Below are 19,628 nucleotides of genomic sequence, written 5' to 3' on the forward strand. Positions count from 1 at the left end.
TCTACTGACTCAGAAGCAGTATATATTTTTCTGTTACTCTTCATTCATTGAAATGCTTAAAATTTCTAAGCATAAATTAATCAGTAACAAAAGGCCTATGTCTAATATGCAAAGTCACATAACTTTTTTTCAACTATTCAGTCCTTTTCTTAATATTTTTGTTGTATTAAAATAAGTGACTTATTTTTCAGGAAGAAAAATAATTAATGCTGTTCTTTTTTTAGATATCTTTCAGATCAGCTTTTCTGTTATTTTTTAGTCTCAACTGATAAGCACAACTGAGAGGTTGTTACTTATGTCCATTTACTATAGAATAACCTTTATTGAACAAAGCAGGTTTCATTGTGAAGAAAATTGCAAGGAACAAAATGTATTTCACAAATACTGAAATCTTAAGAAACTGTTAACTTCCAGTCTTTGAAGTTGCATTTATTATAGGTTCCATCGTAACCATTTCAGAAAGTTTTTTTTCCCATATGTATGCTTTGAGGGGGGGAATCTTGACATAATGCTTTTGGATTATCCTCTGATTGCATTAGCCTTGACCATTTTTAGTGTGATGTGTTTATCCGTTTTCCAATTTGAGTTTATTGCAGGTTAAACTAAAAATCTCAATTGCTTAAATTGAAAGAATAAGTTAGACTCTAGTATTAAGACTTGGCAGTTTTGAATTTGCCTTTTCATGATCATCATCTGTGTTCTGAAACTTTGGTTCTAAAGCTCTTACTTCCAAATGTTTTTGTTTTTTTTAAACAGTAGTGATTGTGGTTTTCAAGTTGGTGAAATTAAATTCATTGGTTGATGTCGGAAGGACTTGTATATTCATTTTTTTTATAACGGGCACTCAGAAAGAAAGAAAAAGTTACCAATTTAGGTAAGCTTTGGTGATATTCATACCCTCAAGCATTCTCTGCAACATCTATACAGAAATAACTTTCAGGACTACAACTGCCATCTCTGTAATGGATGAGGATTATCCAGCATCATTTGAAAGCATTCTCATTCATAACGCTTCATCACAGATGACCATTAAATCCTTCTTTTCCTGCTGTCAACATGTGAAACAACTTTGTGGGTACAGTATGCTGTGCAGGCATGAAGTTAAAATTCCTTCAAGGAAAACAAATCTATTGTGAGTCATTGTTTAAATAGCTCTATTAACCCAACCAAAAGTCTGAAAGAGGTACCATCCTTACGAGTTCTAGCTTGCTGATATCTCTTCTATCTTTTCTGAGTTTTTGTGTTATAGCGTGAATGTAAGTTCAGAGGGTTTACTTTTTCCTTGAATGAAGAAAACAATCCTTTGCTCTTTTCAATCCATGATAAAAATGTTGTACAAATTGTGTAATTGCTCTAACAAACAATTACTAGTCAATGGGAGTGGATGGGGAGGAGAACAATCACTATACCTTACTCTACTTCTTGTTTATGTACTGACTATACAGGTAGTCCTGACTTACAACAATTGAGCCCAAAATTTCCATTGCTAAGCAAGGCAATTTTTAAGTAAGTTGTGCCTCATTTTACAACTTTTTTGCCATGATTATTATGTGAATAACTGAAGTTAAATCAATCATGTGGTTGTTAAGCAAATCTAGCTTCCCTCATTGACTTTGCTTGTCAGAAGCTCCCTAAGAATGTTGCAAATGATAGTCTCAGGACCTTGAGATGCTGCAATTTTGTAAATACATGGTGGTTGCCAAGCGCCAGAATTTGATAACATGACCGTGGGAATGCTGCAAGAGTCGTAAACGTAAAAAGTGGTCATAGGTCACTTTTTTCAGTGCTGTTGTAACTTGAATGGTCATTAAATGAATGATTGTAAGAGAACTATCTGTATTGCCTATGGTTCTTGCTAGTTCAACACCCACCCTGCCATTTATATCCAGCTTTTCTTCCAATAAATGCAAGACCACAATCATGGTTAAACCCAATTTGATCTTCATAAAAAACTATGTGGACTGGAGCAAAAGTAAATGTTATAGGCTAAGTTTTGTCTTTTTCCAATGCTTCACTCATGCTTCTTCAACCTATTTTTCCAAGGGTGACTATAGTTCATAATTGGAAGGCATCTGGAGAAGGCCACTGCATCTCAAATGGAAAATGCTTATGTGACCTATGTGTTGTTATTTCAAGCTCTGATTAGAATAGCTTCAGGGACAGAGAAACAGTGTAGTCTATTTGGACAAAAAGATAGCAGAGAACACACTTCATATACGGAAACATTAAGCATTCTCAAAGAGATAAAAATATGCCTGAGCCTTTCTAAAGGGCCAGAGAATAATAGCCTTAAATAGAAACATTTATTTGTGATGAGACCAGTAGATGAAGTATTTGGTGGGTCTGCTTTATGTTGGTCATATTTATTTAGAATTTCCTGTTGATTTCAGTGGAATCCACTGGAGGTTGCTGTTCTGCAGCTTGGTTTCATCAACAATGTGCTTGTAAGTAAGCCATGCTGTGTCCTTATTCATATAGGGAAATGGATATAGAATTTTTCCAGAGCAAAAATATGAAGTATTTTCTATACCTTAAGAGATCAAAACTATGCAAGTAGGAAATATTATATTCTTTTACTTCATGAACCCTATTGCAATTTATATTATTTCTTCTGACTGAAAAAAGTGCTTTATGCCAGAAAAGCTATTTTTGAATCAGGATCATAAAAACCAGTGGTATTTAGCTTCATAATATTTTTATGAATAATAATGCATTGATGTTTTACTGTAGATGTTTTACTTTGTGTAGGCTTTTAATCAATATTTTTAAATGCAAAGTGCCAAAAGTCCATTGTGAATCTGGTATATCAATCACTGCTCGGATTGCTGGTAAAAGAAGTCTTCTTGGATCATCTAATATGAAATTATCCTACTATCATTTTATGAGATTGATACATGAAAGGCCAGAAAATCTATGTCTTAATAATCAAATTAATGTGGAAAATAAAGTAGGATCATAACACAGTCAGATAACTGATTCCTATAGTTTAGTGGTAGATTTATGTAGATTGCTAGATTTCCAGATTTATAATGGAAATCTTTCCTGGAGTTTTATTGAGTTTCCTGAAGTCATCTTTGGCATCTTGAGCATAAAAAGAATGTACTTTAACACTGAGAGATGGTTGTAATCCTGATTGGAAATACGTTGGAGGGAAATATCTTTGATTTCATCAAACACAGGTAACTTCTCCACTTTCTAAACTATAATATCAGCATACTGTTATTTAAGATTTATCTTTTTGAATCTCCAGCCACCCCTCTCCTGCTGCAATTCCAAGTATGAAACTAGTATTTCCTATCCAGTTTAGACAAATCGTCACTTGAAATTGTTAAAGGACTAGGGAAGATGAGTCGCCATGGAAAAGAATAAGAAAAAATAATATTCAGAATGGAAAAACCCAAATAATTATTTTTCAGAAAACTAAGCTTCTAATAATAATAAAAATTTGTTTAGTGCAAATATCTTGCAAAATTTTATGACTGAATCTTTTCATCTACTTCTAACATGTTTTTCATCTAAAACTAAGTATCATTTAGATTTATATCTGTTCTTTGGCTATTTTTTCTCCTTTTATGTAGGTTAAAGAGAATAGTCTAAAAATAGTTCGCCAAACTGAATTAAAGTTTTGAGGATGATGCCTACTAGTTTAAGTGCTCATGTTTCATGCCTCTATCTATCTATCTATCTATCTATCTATCTATCTATCTATCTATCTATCTATCTATCTATCTATCTATCGTCTGTCTGTCTGTCCATCTCTCTTTCTGCTTGCTGGGCCTTGATGAACGTTGTTGTTTGACTTTCCAGGCTATATGTGCATCCAGATTCTCCATTTACTGGGGAACAATTGCTGAAGCAAATGATATCCTTTGAAAAAGTGAAACTCACAAACAATGAGCTGGATCAGCATGGTCATGTGAGTACTTGGTCCTGTGAGAAGGGAAAGCAATGCTCCATCCTCAGGTTCTTTCTGCTACATCTGTTGGAAATGCCAAAAAACCAACAATAGTTGTTCCTATGATTCTTAAGTAAACTTTAAAAGCTGTGAAATTTCATGGAGAGGAGGAGATGGGGCATGTAACAATATCTTACATCACAGATGATATTTTAGCATTTATTCTTCTATTCTGAAAACCCATTTTTAGTCATCTGTAACAGCTAACAGTTAATTATTTAAAAATTTCTGTCCTGAAAATTTTCCCTACCTTCTTTTTGTTTGATATGTTTTGAAGAGCAATAAAACAAGTCTAAATGTTGGAATCTGCAATTATGCAAAACCTGATAATGTAACCTGCATTTAGTCCACTCTTTTGGGTGACCAAAGCAAGAAAGTATTAGATGTCTAGGGATATTGTTACATAATAATATTGCATAATAATATAATATCAGCTTAATGAAACTACACCATAGTTGTCTTTGATTTTGCCATATATTAGAGCAAGTTCCTCAGCATGCCATATGTCACATAGCCAAAAATATTTTGCATCCCTGCAAATTTAGGATAACTACTGTATGTCTGGGTATATCAAGACTGAATGTGAAGAAATGTAAATTGCCTTGTTATTTATTTAAATGTGAATTTAAGTATAAATAATCTTACCCTTTGTTTTGAAGCTATCTGGCACCAGTACCTCTGAGACTTCCAAAACCCTCCTGGGAATTTGATTGAGTGACAAAAACTAAGGAAGAAAATGATGTTGGCTTTTATCTGCCTTCATTTCAAAACTTTTAGCATCCTTCCTCTTACTAAACCTCATAAAGTGGAATTAATTTGTAGCAATTGGTGTACAGTAGAAGTGAGACTAGGACTAAGACCAGGACCAAAACGATTTATGGTTTCTTCTGATACTAGGCAAGAATCTGGCATGTCTTTTTTGTCCTCTTTATATATAGCAGTTTTTATGGATAAGACAATATAATTTGCTGATTGAAAATGATTCTGATTGTGTTTTCTCTCCTTTTATCCTCACTAGATAATTTTGAATTCAATGCATAAATATCAACCTAGAGTGCATATCATCAAAAAGAAGGATCACACAGCCTCCTTGCTTAATTTGAAATCTGAAGAATTCAGGACATTTATATTCCCAGAGACAGTGTTTACAGCTGTCACTGCCTACCAAAACCAACTGGTGAGTATTTTCACCCAATTCACTAAATATTATCAATGTTGCTCTTTTGTAAATTCTATCCAAAGAGGGGCTGAATGATACAAACATTCTCAGAGTGGGCTAGAAAGAACAAAATGATCTATTTTCCTTTAATTACATATAAGCAAAACATCTGAGTGGGATCTAATTTAATTTTTTAAAATTAAACAGCCTAATTTAAGAGTACTTCTAGTTTCGTTCCTTCTCTTCTTGGTCCTACATATTATACCTGATAAAAACAACACATAAAAATACTTCACCAATGCAGGGTCAGAACTGACAATATTAATGTTTTTCAAAAAAAATTATTGGCAAGGCTTACCTCAGAATATGCTACTTTCAATCAGAATACATATCAATTTCTTATATTTAAAAAAATCCCCCTCTCCTCTATATTTTCAGTAATATTTGGGCACAGATCTTTGCCTAGACAACTGATATAGATCTCTTATACAAATTTGGAACATGTATCAGATTTGGGTATCTAGGTGTTTTTTCTTCAGAATTAAAATTGAGATCCTTCTTCAGTCTGCTATTGTAATTAACTAACATAAGGTGATTGTAGATGTCAACACAAAACATTGATCATAACAAAACCAGTTGAGAAACATAATGTAAGCTCATCCTCAGAAGGTTATATGTTTCAGTCCTCAGAGTTCCTAACATTTTTGGTCTGAAGTATGCACACACACACTTATGGTCATGCTAACCATACTATTTCTGCCTGGACTGGTTTATAAAAACCAGTATGATATCGTGTTGACTGGAAAAGTCACATCTAATTATATGCCATAATTATTCACTTTCAAAAATGTCTGCTGTAATATTCCTGGATTCCTTTTGAATTATTCTCTTCCAGTCAGGAGACATATCTGATTGCTCAATTAATTGGACAAAAACTGAAAACTAGGAACAACTTGATTAGGAAAATTGCAGGAACAGGCTGAGGGAGTACAAGCCAAAACATTATGTATAATGGTGCAGTCATTAGTATGCTGTATTGCTGAATATTGTGTCAGCGTTCCAAATACCATGCATTAATAAATCAAAGTTCAAGGCAGAATCATCCTTAAAGTTCCAATTTAATAATACACGTATGTTGGCCCATCTGTGGAATTCCAACTCTGATTTGCTTCCTGGAATTCCACCCAGTTGAAAGTTCATGATCTTATGCCCACACCCATAAATCCATCACATGGTCCAATCTTCTTCCACTCTGGCAACTCCACCCCTCTGCTTCTGGTCAGGTGTCAAGGTGCGGAGACAAAAGATGACCTTGGGCTTCTAGAAAGAATGACAACAACACATTCCACAAATCTACTCCTTTCTATTCCCCCTCCCAACTGCTATACTAATGAAACAGCATAGGAAAATAATAAGAAAGTGTGGCAGGCCAAAGATTCTTAAAGGAACCTCTGCAGGCCTGACAGGCGGCCTCTCTTCAAAAAAAAAAACACGTTTTCTGCAAAAGAAGTAAAAGTAGAAATTACTATACACAATTAACCACCACTGCCTCCCCCAGGGGGACCCTTGGGCTTATCAGGGAACTTCTCATGGAATTGTTTCACTGTTATCCGCTTTCAGATCCCAACTTTTCACCCATGTAGCTTCAGACAAAGGGTACCCCTTCCAATGCACTAAATATTGTAAGTGACCTCTATACAGCCTGGAATCTAAGATTTTTTTCACCTCATAATGTGTTTCCCCTTCTACCACTACAGGAGGAGGTGGAGTTTGGGTGGATGGCCTTATGGTAGACCCCATTACTGGCTTCAATAAGCTACAATGGAATACCGGGTAAATTTTCCCTAGGAGTCTGGGTAGGCTGAGTCGAACTGTAACTGGGTTAATTATCTTTTCTATTGGGAAAGGACCTAGAAATTTTGGACCTAGTTTCTTACTAGGCATCCTTATTCTTATGTATTTAGTAGACACAAAAACTTTGTCCCCCACTTGAAAGGGAGGTTGGAGGGAGTGATGTTTATTAGCTTGCTTCTTGTAGGCTTCTGCCGCATCTACTAGGGCCTTTTTCATATTTTCCCATCCCTTCTTTAGTGTCTCCAGCCATTCATTCAGAGACCTGGAGGAGGGAGGTTCTTTAGGTAGTTCAGACATGGGAACGAATTCCATGCCACTGGTAATCTGGAAAAGAGTTAATCCGGTACTGCTGTGGACCACATTATTATATGCTACTTCGGCGAATGGTAGCAAGTCCGACAATTGTCTTGCTGATAGTCCACATAACACTGGATGTATTGTTCCACCATCGCATTGGTCCTCTCTGCTGCCCCATTTGTGCTGGGATGAAATGCTGAGCTGAGTCCCTGGGTGGACCCGATCAATTTAAGGAATTCTCTCCAGAACTTGGAGGTGAACTGAACTCCCCGCTCTGAAATGATCCTTTTTGGCACCCCATGCAGGCGATAAATGTGTTTCACAAACATTTTCACTAATTTCTTTGCGGATGGCAGGCCTGAACAAGCGATAAAATGCGCTTGCTTGGAAAACAAATTTATTTATTTATTTATTTTATTAAATTTATAGACCGCCCCCTCTCCCCGAAGGGACTCGGGGCGGTGTACAGACACCACATTAAAACCTAATATAAAATAGATACACTTAAAAACCTATTAAACAATAAGGCTGTACAGGGTAATAAAAATTAAAAATCAGCTTAAAACAACCCCAAAAATTTAAAAGTACAGAATTGAGGGACTAAATTGGGATTAGGCCAGGCCCATAAAACCAAACAGGTGGGTCTTGAGCATCTTACGGAAGGAGCGGAGATCAGTGGTTGTTCTGATGTCACAGGGGAGGTCATTCCAGAGGGTCGGGCCCATCACAGAGAAGGCACAATTGGCGCACCAGGTGAACCTGGTGAAACGCCCCCCTTGCCACGGCCATCACATGGTCATCCATTGACAGCTGGGTATCAAGGAGGACGCCCAAATTGCGAACCCGATCCATGGGGGCCAGCTGCTCGCCCCCAATGGCCAGTGATGGACGCAGCTGGTTGAACCGGGGTGCCGGTAGCCACAGCCACTCCATCTTGGATGGGTTGAGCCTGAGTCTGTTACCTCCCATCCAGATCCGCACGGCTTCTAGACACCAGGACATCACTTCGACGGCATCGTTGGGGTGGTTCGGGGTAGAAATGTACAACTGGGTGTCGTCAGCGTACAGGTGGTAGTCCACCCCGAATCCACGGATGATCTCGCCCAGCGGCTTCATATATATGTTGAACAGGAGAGGTGAGAGGACCGACCCCTGAGGCACCCCGCAAGTGAGCGGCCTCAGGGTCGACCTCTGCCCCCCTGTCAACACACATTGTGCTCGGCCAGAGAGGTAGGAGGAGAACCACCGCAAAACGGTGCCCCTCACCCCCAGCCCCTCCAGACGATGCAATACCATGGTTGATGGTATCGAAAGCCGCCGAAAGATCTAATAGGACCAGGATGGAGGAGCAACCCCCATCTCTGGCCCTCCAGATATCATCCACCAACGCGACCAAAGCCATCTCCGTGCTATGGCCGGGCCGGAAACCAGACTGGCACGGGTTTAGATAATCCATTTCTTCCAGGTGGCGTGGGAACTGTTGTGCCACCACACTCTCTACAACCTTCGCCAAGAAGCAAAGGTTGGAGACGGGACGATAATTAGACAATATAGCCGGGTCCAGGGAAGGCTTCTTGAGTAGGGGCCTCACCACCGCCTCTTTTAAGACGGCCAGCAAGAACCCCTCTCTAAGAGAAGCGTTGACTAGTTCCTGGAGCCAGCCTCGTGTAACCTCCCAGGATGCCAGTATAAGCCAGGAGGGACACGGGTCTAGTAAACATGTGGTGGCTCGCAGTCGCCCACGCAATCTGTCCATATCATCGGAAGTAACAGAGTCAAACTCCTCCCAGCCTGATCCCTCAAGACCCACCTCCGACGTCTCTTCTGGACCACTAAAGGGGACCCACTCGCTATGAATCTGTGCAATTTTGTCCTGCAGATACTCCCCAAACTCCTCTGCTCTACCCTGTAAAGGGGCTTCCCGCAGCCTCTGAAAAAGGAGGGAGCGGGTCACTCTGAACAGGGCGGCAGGGCGGTTATCTGCGGACGCAATAAGAGTGGCACAGTACTGATGTTTGGCCACTCTCAATGCCACAAGGTAAGTCCGTAAATGGGCTCTCACCTGTGATCGGTCAGATTCAGAGCGTGACGATCTCCATCTGCTCTCTAGGCGTCTCTTTCGGCGCTTCATCACCCTCAGCTCCTCGGTGAACCAAGGGGCCAATCAATAACTGTCCAGATTACTCTATTACCGATGCTGTCTGGAAGCTCGACGATGAAATCCATTGCTATCTCTTCCCATGGTCAGCTAGGGGTGGCCACTTGTTGTAGTAGTCCAGGGGCTTTCCCAGCTGGGTTTTCATCATGGCACAAGTAGTACAGCTTTTTACATAATCTTCCACCTCTGATCTCATCTTTGGCCACCAAAATTGACGCCTGGCGAGGTGGAGAGTTTTCAGGAATCTGAAATGACCTCCTAGTTTCGCATCATGACTCCGCTGTAGCACTTGCAGTCTCATCTCTGCAGGGACGTACAGTTTGGACCCCTTCCAGGCTATGCCATCATTCATTGTTAGGATGTCCTTGTTGTTGTTGAACCAGGGGTCTGTCCGGAGGGCCACTTTTAGCTCAGCTTTCAGCTTATCTTGGCTTCGAGTGGTGACTTGAGCTGCCTTTTGGTGAGAAGGAGATATGATGGGGTGGACAACTTCTTCCTTCTTACTGTCAAACTGGGGTTTTCTCGACAGCGCATCTGCTAACAAGTTCTTTCCTGCGGGGATGTGTTTAATTTCAAATTTGAACCTTTGGAAATATTGGGCCCAATGAACTTGTTTGGGGGATAACTTCCGATGGGCAAGGAGAGCTTCGAGGTTTTTCTGATCAGTCCATACCTCGAACAGTATATCCCCCCCCTTCCAGGAGATGTCTCCAGGTAAGCATGCTCCACCTGATCACAAATGCCTCTTTCTCCCAAATGGCCCACCTTCTTTCCGTAGCGGTGAGTTTCTTGGAGATGTAAGCGCATGGCAAGAGGTGGCCTTCTTTACTCTTTTGTAGTAGCACCGCAGCTATGGCAACATTGCTGGCATCCGTTTGGATTATGAATGGTCACTCTGGCTCGGGGTGTTGCAATATGGGCTCTTGGGCAAAGAGCCATTTTAATTTCTCAAAGGCCTTTTGACAGTCCATTGTCCATTTTAATGGTTGGTTTGCTTTCAGCTTAGTTGGGGAAGGCCCCATCTTTAATAATTCAGTCAATGGTAGGGCAATTTCAGCGAATGTCGGAATAAACTGTCTATAAAAATTTGCAAATCCAAGGAAGCTTTTCAATTGTTTGCAAGTGCTTGGAGGTTTCCAATCTAACACCACTTTCACTTTTCCTGGATCCATTTCTACTCCTTCATTGGAGATACGATACCCCAGGTAATCTAGCGAGGTCTTGTGGAACTCATACTTTGACAATTTCGCATATAGTTTGGCAGCTAGAAGTTTTTTCAGGACTTGCCGTAGCAGTTTCACATGTTCTTCCAGGGTCACAGTGAAGATCAAGATGTCATCTAAATAGACGAGTACTCCGCGGTACAGGTGGTTATGTAGCACTTCATTTATGTACTGCATGAATATTGCGGGTGCTCCTTGTAGTCCAAAAGGCATGACTTTATACCGGAAGCTGCCCAGGGGAGTGTTAAAAGCGGTCTTCCACTCATTCCCTTTCCAGATTCATATACGGTAATACACCTCTCTCAAGTCCAGCTTGGTGAAGATCTTGCCTTTAGCCAAGTGGTTTAATATATCTTTCATGAGAGGGAGGGGATAGGTGTTCTTTTCGCATACCACATTCAAAGCTCGTAAATCCACACAGAGGCAAACTCCGCCATCTTTCTTTTCTCTGAAGAGCACTGGGGCCGCTACTTTTGATTTTGCTGGTTCAATAAAACCTCTTTTTAAATTGGTGTCGATGTAGTTCCCCAATTCTATCATCTCCTTGGGAGTCATAGAGTACATTTTTGGCTTTGGTAAGGTTGCCCCATGTTTGAAGTCTATTGCACAGTCTGTGGGGCGGTGAGGTGGAAGGTAGTTTCCATATTCCTCACTGAACACCTCCACCAGATCCCAATAGATCTTTGGGACTCGTTGGATTCCCGGAGGTTTAGTGTTTGCTGCGGTTGCTGCAGGTTCTGGATGGGTTGGGCTGTTGGGTTCAATCATTCCTGGGTGGCCTTTAGGTTCCACTGGTGGTAACGGCCCAAACCCAATAATCAACTTTCTAACGCCGTTCTCCCACTTTATAGTAGGTGCCCACTTGTCCAACCATGCAAGTTCCAGGATAATTGACTCCTGCATTCCAGGGGCCACGATGAATCTGAGGAACTCATGGTGGCGGCCTATCACCAGTTTTAATAACTCAGTGATCTTTGTAGCCGGAGCTCCCCCAATTAGGGTTTCATCTACTTGCTCAAATGGAACGGGATGTTTTAGGGGTTTTGTGCGTATACCTAGTTGCTCCATTATTGACATGTTGATTAAGCATCTGGTGCAACCAGTATCTATAATCACCTCAACATCCCCTTCTACCCCCATTTTTGGTATTAGGAGTTTGGCTTTTATCTGGAAGGGGCGGATAGGTGCACTCACCATTGAGTCGTCTTCAAGAGTTCCTTCCTCCTCCTCCGAGGTGGCAGGGGCGTTTTCATTGCCATTGCTCTCCGCCTCCATTGGCTGTTGTACCAGACAACTCTTTTCTGGGGGTTTTCTGGTTTTTTTTTTCATAGCTCCGGCAGGTGGTTGGCATGGTTGTGGAATCGGGGCTGGAGTCCAGCATTTTGATGCCCGGTGGCCAAGCTGACCACATCGGTAGCACTTTATTTTGGGGTCCCCAGAATGAGGGGTTGGTGGGGTTTCTTCAGGTTGCTGCCTCTGTGTTCAGTGGGCCAAAGGTTTTTTGGCAGGGGTTCTGGTACCAGGCTTTGGATAGGTGTTAATTTCGTGGTCCAGTATGATTGCAGTGGTGTACCAATCTTGGAGACGATCTGGGGTCCCCCTTATGGCACAAGCTTCTTTCAGTTTGGGATCTAAGGCCTTTTTGAATGTATAGACCAAGAGTCTTTCTGGCCAGTATCGTAGTTTCCCAGCTATTCTCCGGAACTCCCAAACTAGTTCTTTCATGGGACGACCACCCTGTCGTAATTCCTGGATCTGGTCTTCAGCATCCACATGTTGGGCCACATCATAAAATCGAGCATGCATCAGTTGGATGAACCCCGTTACATCATTTAACACAGGAGCTGCTTCTTTTTTTTCATAAGAATTTTATTAGTTTTTAAAAACATTTATAGGAAAGGGTAAGTAGGTATATAAAAAATTTTGACATCTACATTGTGCCAAAGGTAGAAATCCCCCCAAATCTCACAACTTTTACAAAAGAGAAAACCAAAAAGTAAAAGATAAACAGTAACAGCTTTTTGTTTTACATTGTATCAACCATATGTTCAATCATCTCTTGTGTCACTTCCAGCAATGACATTATATCAACAATTGCAATAATGTTTCAAATATATTTATTTTTGTGACCTGAGTCTTTTCAATATTGCTTCCTCCGCCCTGTCTTCTGGCAGAGCCACGGCCCCTCCCTCCTTCATATCTTGTGTACTGTCCCCTGTTTCATCTAGGAGAGCACTGTATTTTTTAATGAAGACCTCTGCCTCCGCAACTGTATTAATTCTAATTCTGCTACCCTCCCAGAAAATCAACATTCCTTCTGGCAATAACCATCTAAACCAAACTCCTTTATTATATAATTTCTTTGATAAAGAGGAATACTTCTTCCTCTTATCTCTCTTTTTTTTTTTTGGAATTTGTTTAAGAATGGTTATTTCGTTATCTTTATATTTTAATGGTCCCCCACTTTGAGCTCCTAAAACCTCATCTCTTGTAGTCTTCCTAAGAAATTTAACATGTATTTCCCTTGGAACATTGTGTGTTCTAGCATATGCTGAGTTAATCCTATAAACCAAATTGATGTCCCACCACAACTGTTCTTTATCTCTTTTAATATATTCTGCTAAAATTGTAGTCATAATATCCTTAAGATCTTAATCTTCTGTCTCCGGTAAATTTTGAAATCTAAGAAAAAAGGACATTCTTTCAAGGTCCATCTTTATCATAAAGTTTTCAAGTTCTCTATTCCCCTTCTGAACTATCTTAACCTCCTCCCTCAACCCAACCGTGCCCTCCTCCAACACCCCAATATTTTGTTTATTTTCTGTTGTTTGCTGTTGTGTTTCTCTGAGCCGTTCATTTAAGTCTGCCAATTGTTTTTTCAGTTCGTCTTGTCCCTTCATAATAGTTTGAAACATTTGAGCAACAGATAAGTCCTTTGAACTCTCTTCAGTCGTTTTTGGTTGTAAAAATGAAGCAATTTTTGTCTATTGCGTAGTCATTCTAGACGTAGAAGAGGTCGGCGCCAAAGATGCCTTCCCAGATGGTGGCTTTTTGGGCCCCATGTTAAGTTCAGAGATACCTATAAATCTTATACAAAAGAAATGGTGTCTGTGGAATGCACAGCTGGGGGAAATCGTGGAGGCAAACAAGCCCAGAAGTAAAAGTTAATCCTCAATCACAGCTCCAAGCCAAAGGATAAGAATCAAATACTCCAAATCCAGAGGGACCACATAACAAGAGAGGCTCCAGGAGATCTTCAGGGTATAATAATAATATAAAGCCAGAAATTCTTTCAAAGGGGAAACTTCATTCATATGAGCAAAGAAGAAGAAGGAAGTTGGCTATCTTGGCTCCACCTTCACAAGGGACCAGGAAGCAAAATATCCAAAGTTTCCATAAAGCTATTTTAAAAAGCAACTCAGCAGTCATCTCTTGCAATTGTGATAAAAGTCATTCTCCCATAGCTAGTAGAAGTGAGCAATTAACTTTTAACTCTCTCTCTCTACTCCAAGATAGAGATGTTCCAAATGCCACCTTATCCGAGGGGTGGTGGAAACCCCCCCCTCCAATCTTGCAATTTCAAAAGATTGAACCCACAACTTAAGGAAAGCTGCTGTTCATCAATTAGATGAAATTCAAAGAGATTGAGGTAAACTTCTCACCTCCCGCGCTTCAGCTGTGATTTCTAATTCTTTCCTTCCGGAGTCCGTTTGGCGAAGGCACACAGCAATGCCATGCACCCCCCCCCCATGCTCCCCAGCTCCTGGGGCGAAGCTGGAAACCCCCCCGCGGCTGCCCCCTGTGCTCCTAAAATGAGCCTGCCGGAGAGACGAGCAGTGGACGAGAACGTCCATCGCCTTCGGGGACCGGATGTCGTCTCTCAGGAGCTGCTTCTTCATGGAGCTCCGCTATCCATTGTGCAGCCTCTCCTTCATTTATCCTGCTATCCTCTGCTATTTCTTGGATCAACTCTCGATCCAACGGGTATTGTGAGCCTACTTGGTCAACGTATGCCAATACTCGATTCATGAAGTAAGCTAGCTTGTCTGGGGTCCCATCGAACGTTGCACGAAAACATGGGGTGTTGGAGGTTGAACCGGAGCAGCCTGTTAGCCTGCTGCCTGGGATGGTAAGCCCCTTTGTTGGGCCACACCCATCAGTTGGGCAAAAGCCTGTTGAGGCATTGCTGGGGGGGGGCTAGGCCCGGTGGTGGTCCCAGTCCCTAGTTCTGCCTAGGGGCAGCTATCTGGGATGGCGCCATCTGCTGGGAAAGGGCAGGCATCCACTGACATTGAACCCATTCATGACCCAGGAAGAAAGCTCACCCTGGGGTTGCTTGATTCATGGGTCCAGAGCCACTGCTTTGCAGAGGGGGAGGAGGTGAATGTGTTCCAGGCCCCTTTTGGCTGGCTGGCTTTAACTTCCCAATTTTGTTGCACTCCAGGAGAAAGTTAGCCCATTAGGGTAAAGGGAAAATTTTCATGAAGTTAAATCTAAGAGAAGCCTACTACAGAGTCAGAATAAAGGAGGGAGATGAGTGGTAAACTGCCTTCAACTGCCCTTTGGGATGTTTCCAGTTTAGAGTACTTCATTTGGACTTCAGGGGGCGCCAGTGGTCTTCATGCAATTAATAAATGAAGTGTTGCATGAACACCTGTACAAGTGGATGTTGGGTTACCTTGATGACATCCTTATCTACAAGGAAACACATGAAGGACACGTGACTTTGGTGCGCTCAGTCCTCAAAAAACTCAGGGCCGCTGAACTTTATACCAAATTGTCTAAGTGTGAATTTCACCAGGAGAGAATTGATTATTTGGGATACTGTATTTCCCATGAAGGCATCAAAATGGACCTGGGGAAAGTCCGAGCTGTTACTGAGTGGGCAGCTCCTCGCACCCGCAAGCAACTACAAAGTTTTTTGGGGTTTGCTAATTTCTACCATCAATTTATCCCCTCATTCGCTAGTATTGCACTGCCAATGAATCTCCTGAAATCAAAAGGAGAGGATAAACCTAGGCCTGGTAAGCCTCTGAACTGGACTATGGAATGTCAATCAGTTTTTGAGAAGTTGAAGTGACTGTTTGCAGCTGAACCTGTTTTGAAACATCCAGACATGGATGCACCATTTGTGATTCAAGCGGATGCAAGTGATATGGCAGTGGGAACAGTGTTACTCCAAACAAACGCAGAGAGAAAATTGCCACCTTGCACCTACACCTCCCGTAAGCTTACAGAAACGGAAAGGAGATGGGCCATATGGGAAAAGGAAACTTTCGCCATCCGGTGGGCCCTGATGACCTGGTGACATTTCCTGGAGGGGGCAAAACATCCTTTTGAAGTATGGACTGATCATAAAAAGCTGGAAGTGTTGAAAATCCCACGTAAGCTGTCACTTAAACAGGTACATTGGGCACAGCATTTCAACCGTTTCAACTTTACCCTAAAGTACATCCCTAGAGGAAAAAACTTTATGGCAGATGTCCTGTTCAGGCTTCCCCAGAACAACAACACCAGACCAACTTTGGTTCATCCAGTTATCCCAGCTAAGAACCTGGCTGCCCAATGTCACTAGAAGCCAGGGGGCAGTGGATTTAGATGTAACTGTGGACTTGATACACAAACTTAAGGAAGGTCTCACATTGGATGACTGATTCAAAGAACATTCTGATGAGTGCACCATAAAAGATGGCCTGGCTTGGGTAGGAGCTAAGCTGTATGTTCCTGCCAGCCTGAAAATTGTTGTCCTTCAACAAGCCCATGACTCGAGAATGGTGGGTCATTTTGGATTTGTGAAAAGTTTGCATTTGATTAAGAGGCAGTTTTGGTGGCCTTCCCTGAAAAAAGACATAGAATCCTATATAGCCAGCTGTCCGGTTTGTGCAGCCGCAAAGAGACCACCAGGAAAACCTCAAGGACTCCTTCAGAGTGTTGCCTGACCCGGGCACCATGGAAAAAAATATCAATGGATTGTATTGTCAAGCTACCAGAAAGTCTTGGAAATACCTTTATTTGGGTGATCACTGATCTGTTCTCCAAACAGGTCCACTTTGTACCTTGTTCCAAAATCCCATCAGCAAAGTCATTAGCTAAATTGTTTATTTTACATGTGTATAGGTTACATGGAGTTCCTGAATGCATTATTTCAGACAGAGGGGTCCAATTCATCTCCCTCTTTTGGAAAGAGTTCCTGAAATTAATAGGCTCCGCCCAGGGATTAAGCTCTGCCCACCATCTGCAGACTAATGGGGTTTGTGAAAGGACTAACCTGGTTTTGGAGCAGTACCTTAGGTGTTATGTCAATTATCAACAGGATAATTGGGCTGACCTTTTGCCACATGCAGAGGTGGCGTACAATAATTCAGTACATAGCAGTACTGGAATGACCCCTTTTAAAGTTCTGTTTGGTCAGGATTTTGTGCCCATTCCTGAATTGCCTCAAGAGAAGCCACAGATTTTGTCCTTGTCCGGGTGGAGTGATCAACTTCAATGGTTTTGGCTGATGACCCGCAAGGCCTTAGATGCGGCTCACCAAGCACACAAAAAACAAGCTGACAAAAAAAGGGCCAAGCCAAGAGTACCAGGTTGGTGATAGGGCATTTTTGTCCACTAAATTTCTGCAAACCACTTAGAAATTGAAGAAATTGGGTCCAAAATATGTGGGTCCATTTTCCATTGTCAAAATTATAAATCCTGTATCAGTGAAGTTGGAATTGCCAAAGGCCCTTAGCAGGATTTATTCAGTGTTTCATGTAAACTTACTGAAGCTGGAACACATCTCTGCCATGTATCCACCCCAACCTTCACCCCCTGTTCCCCTCCTGATTGAAGTTAAAGAAATCTTAGATTCCAGGAAACATAGAAACATTTCCCCCTTTCCAGGCTGAATGGGTGAACAAATCTGATTTTACCGAAATTCTATGCCAGGTATCCTGATAAGCCTTGAATTTGGTATATGTTATTAGTTGTTATTGTTGTTTTTGTTTTGTTTTATATTTCTCCTGAGGTGGTGTCCTTTCTGAAGGAGGGCTAGACGTCAGCCTCTGCTTTACTTGCTTGCTGTTGGCTGCCATAGAAACAGGGAGGGTGGAAACATGGTATTTGGGAAAGGAATTATATGGTACTGGAGGAATATGTAGAAAGGAGTTTTGTTCTCACCACCTTCTGCACATGCTGATGGCTGATGTTTGGCCTTGGTCAAGGGCAACCATCTCGTATATCAAACTGATGAGGCCAAAAGATGCACCCCATGTGATACCTTAGGGAGTTGCTGCTTGGACACTGGGCTGGGGTAATTGGAGGGAGGGGGTTGGGTAATCATTTGATATATACTTGTTTGCGCCTTTTTGGCTCAGATCTTGCTTTCCTTTTTGCTGCTTTCAATTCATATCTAGTAAAAGTACTTTATCTCTATTCAAATGGAGTTGAGATTTTTCTTTCTTGGATACTGAAGGAGCATGCCTGACTTTCTTGGATACTGAAGGTGTACATGCATCCTAGTCATGCATGCTGGGGAGGTGTTTTTAGAGAATCAGAAGACCACTGCTTATAGCTAAAAGAGGCAGACTTTTCCAAGACCTTGTTAATATAGACAAGTCTGAGGTTTTTTACTACAAAGAGAGACAGTATGCACGATATAGATGAAGGAGGAAATGGTATCCTGTATTACTCCAGACTAAAGCTTGGCTTACCCGTTCACATAAATCGCATTAGTGAGACTTTAGAGGAAGTGGGCAGCTGTTCTGGAGCCGCTCTATATTCTAGATCTGGAAATCATTAATATTTTCATTAATAGCTCAGAAGGAATGCCTATCAAATTTTCCAGAGTGAAATGCCTAAATTCTTAGTGAAAAGAAATCAGATGCCCAAATATAGGATGGAGATACAAGATTTGGGAATACTGTGTGTGAATATTGTAAGATGCAAACAACCAAAATACCATATTTTTTGGAGTATAAGATGAACCGGAGTATAAGACGCACCAAGGTTTTGAAGAGGCAGATTAAAATAAACAAGTTTTTGTTCTCTGCAGACCTCCCAAAAATGGCCCGTTTTTCATGAAAACGGGCCATTTTCCCAAAAAATGGCGTGAATAGGCTTTAGGAGGCTTATAGAGTGCTCCTGGGGGCTGGGGGGGGGCAAAAGTGAGCAAAACGCCCATTTTTCACTCATAGCAACCTGACTATTATTTGTCCTTGGACAATTATACCCTCTCCCTCCACACTGTATTTTAAGTATATTTAAATATATTATCATTTAAATAATATAGAAGTTAGCATATAGTAAAGTAACATACTAGTTTATAGCACTAGTTTTGTTTCCAAGAACAGATACTGATGGAAGAGGAAAGGACATGCTACCTGGGAAGCAATAGGAAACAATTGAACAGGGAGGGAATCCACAGTTGCTTAATGGCATAGAACAAACAGGCCCCTCCCCTCCAATGGGCCAGGTAGACTTTTAGACTTGCAAGATTCTGTTGAAGTATCCTTACCAATACAATAGAATTGGCTCATCTGGTCATGGTCTTCTCTGATTTACTGGAAGACTGACAATATCTGTTCTTGGAAATAAATCTCGTGCACTGCATCTGGTAATCCTGCTAGTGACCAGGAACATTGTCCTATCCAAGTTTCAAGAGTCCTATCAAATCCAAAGGTAGACATAATCCCAAATTAGAATTCATTTCTATTTCCACCTGTTATTTTTAAAATATCATTGATTTTTATTCTGTTTATTCACAATTCAATCTCTTTTTTATTAAGTACTTATATAATTTCTGCTTCTTTGAATCTGTTTCAGAATGTGAACTACAATAGGGAGGGAGACTTTCCTGCAAATTGTTTCTCTTCAAGGTCAATCCTTGTTGTCATTTATGGTTTTTAGGAAGACCTTCAAAATTAATTTCTTTTCCATGGCATTAACTTTTCTTTGCATTTTTCTTTTTTTAGCAGTTTGGGATTGAAGTATTTGTTAAGGAAC

At 41.1% G+C, this 19,628-nt stretch overlaps 1 protein-coding gene across 3 annotated transcripts in view; it reads left to right on the forward strand.

Moving 5' to 3' along the window:
* TBX20 (T-box transcription factor 20) overlaps positions 1-19,628 on the forward strand; it is a 73,358-nt gene that overhangs the window by 12,406 nt on the left and 41,324 nt on the right. For all 3 annotated transcript variants that reach the window (XM_081931909.1, XM_081931907.1, XM_081931908.1), the window contains exons 4-5: positions 3,808-3,916; positions 4,974-5,132. In XM_081931909.1, coding sequence (XP_081788035.1) covers positions 3,808-3,916; positions 4,974-5,132 — 268 coding nt within the window. The remainder of the gene's footprint in view (positions 1-3,807; positions 3,917-4,973; positions 5,133-19,628) is intronic.

The sequence above is a fragment of the Natrix helvetica genome (assembly GCF_964273705.1).
Source record: "Natrix helvetica genome assembly, chromosome: Z".
In the NCBI taxonomy this organism is placed as follows: Eukaryota; Metazoa; Chordata; class Lepidosauria; order Squamata; family Natricidae; genus Natrix; species Natrix helvetica.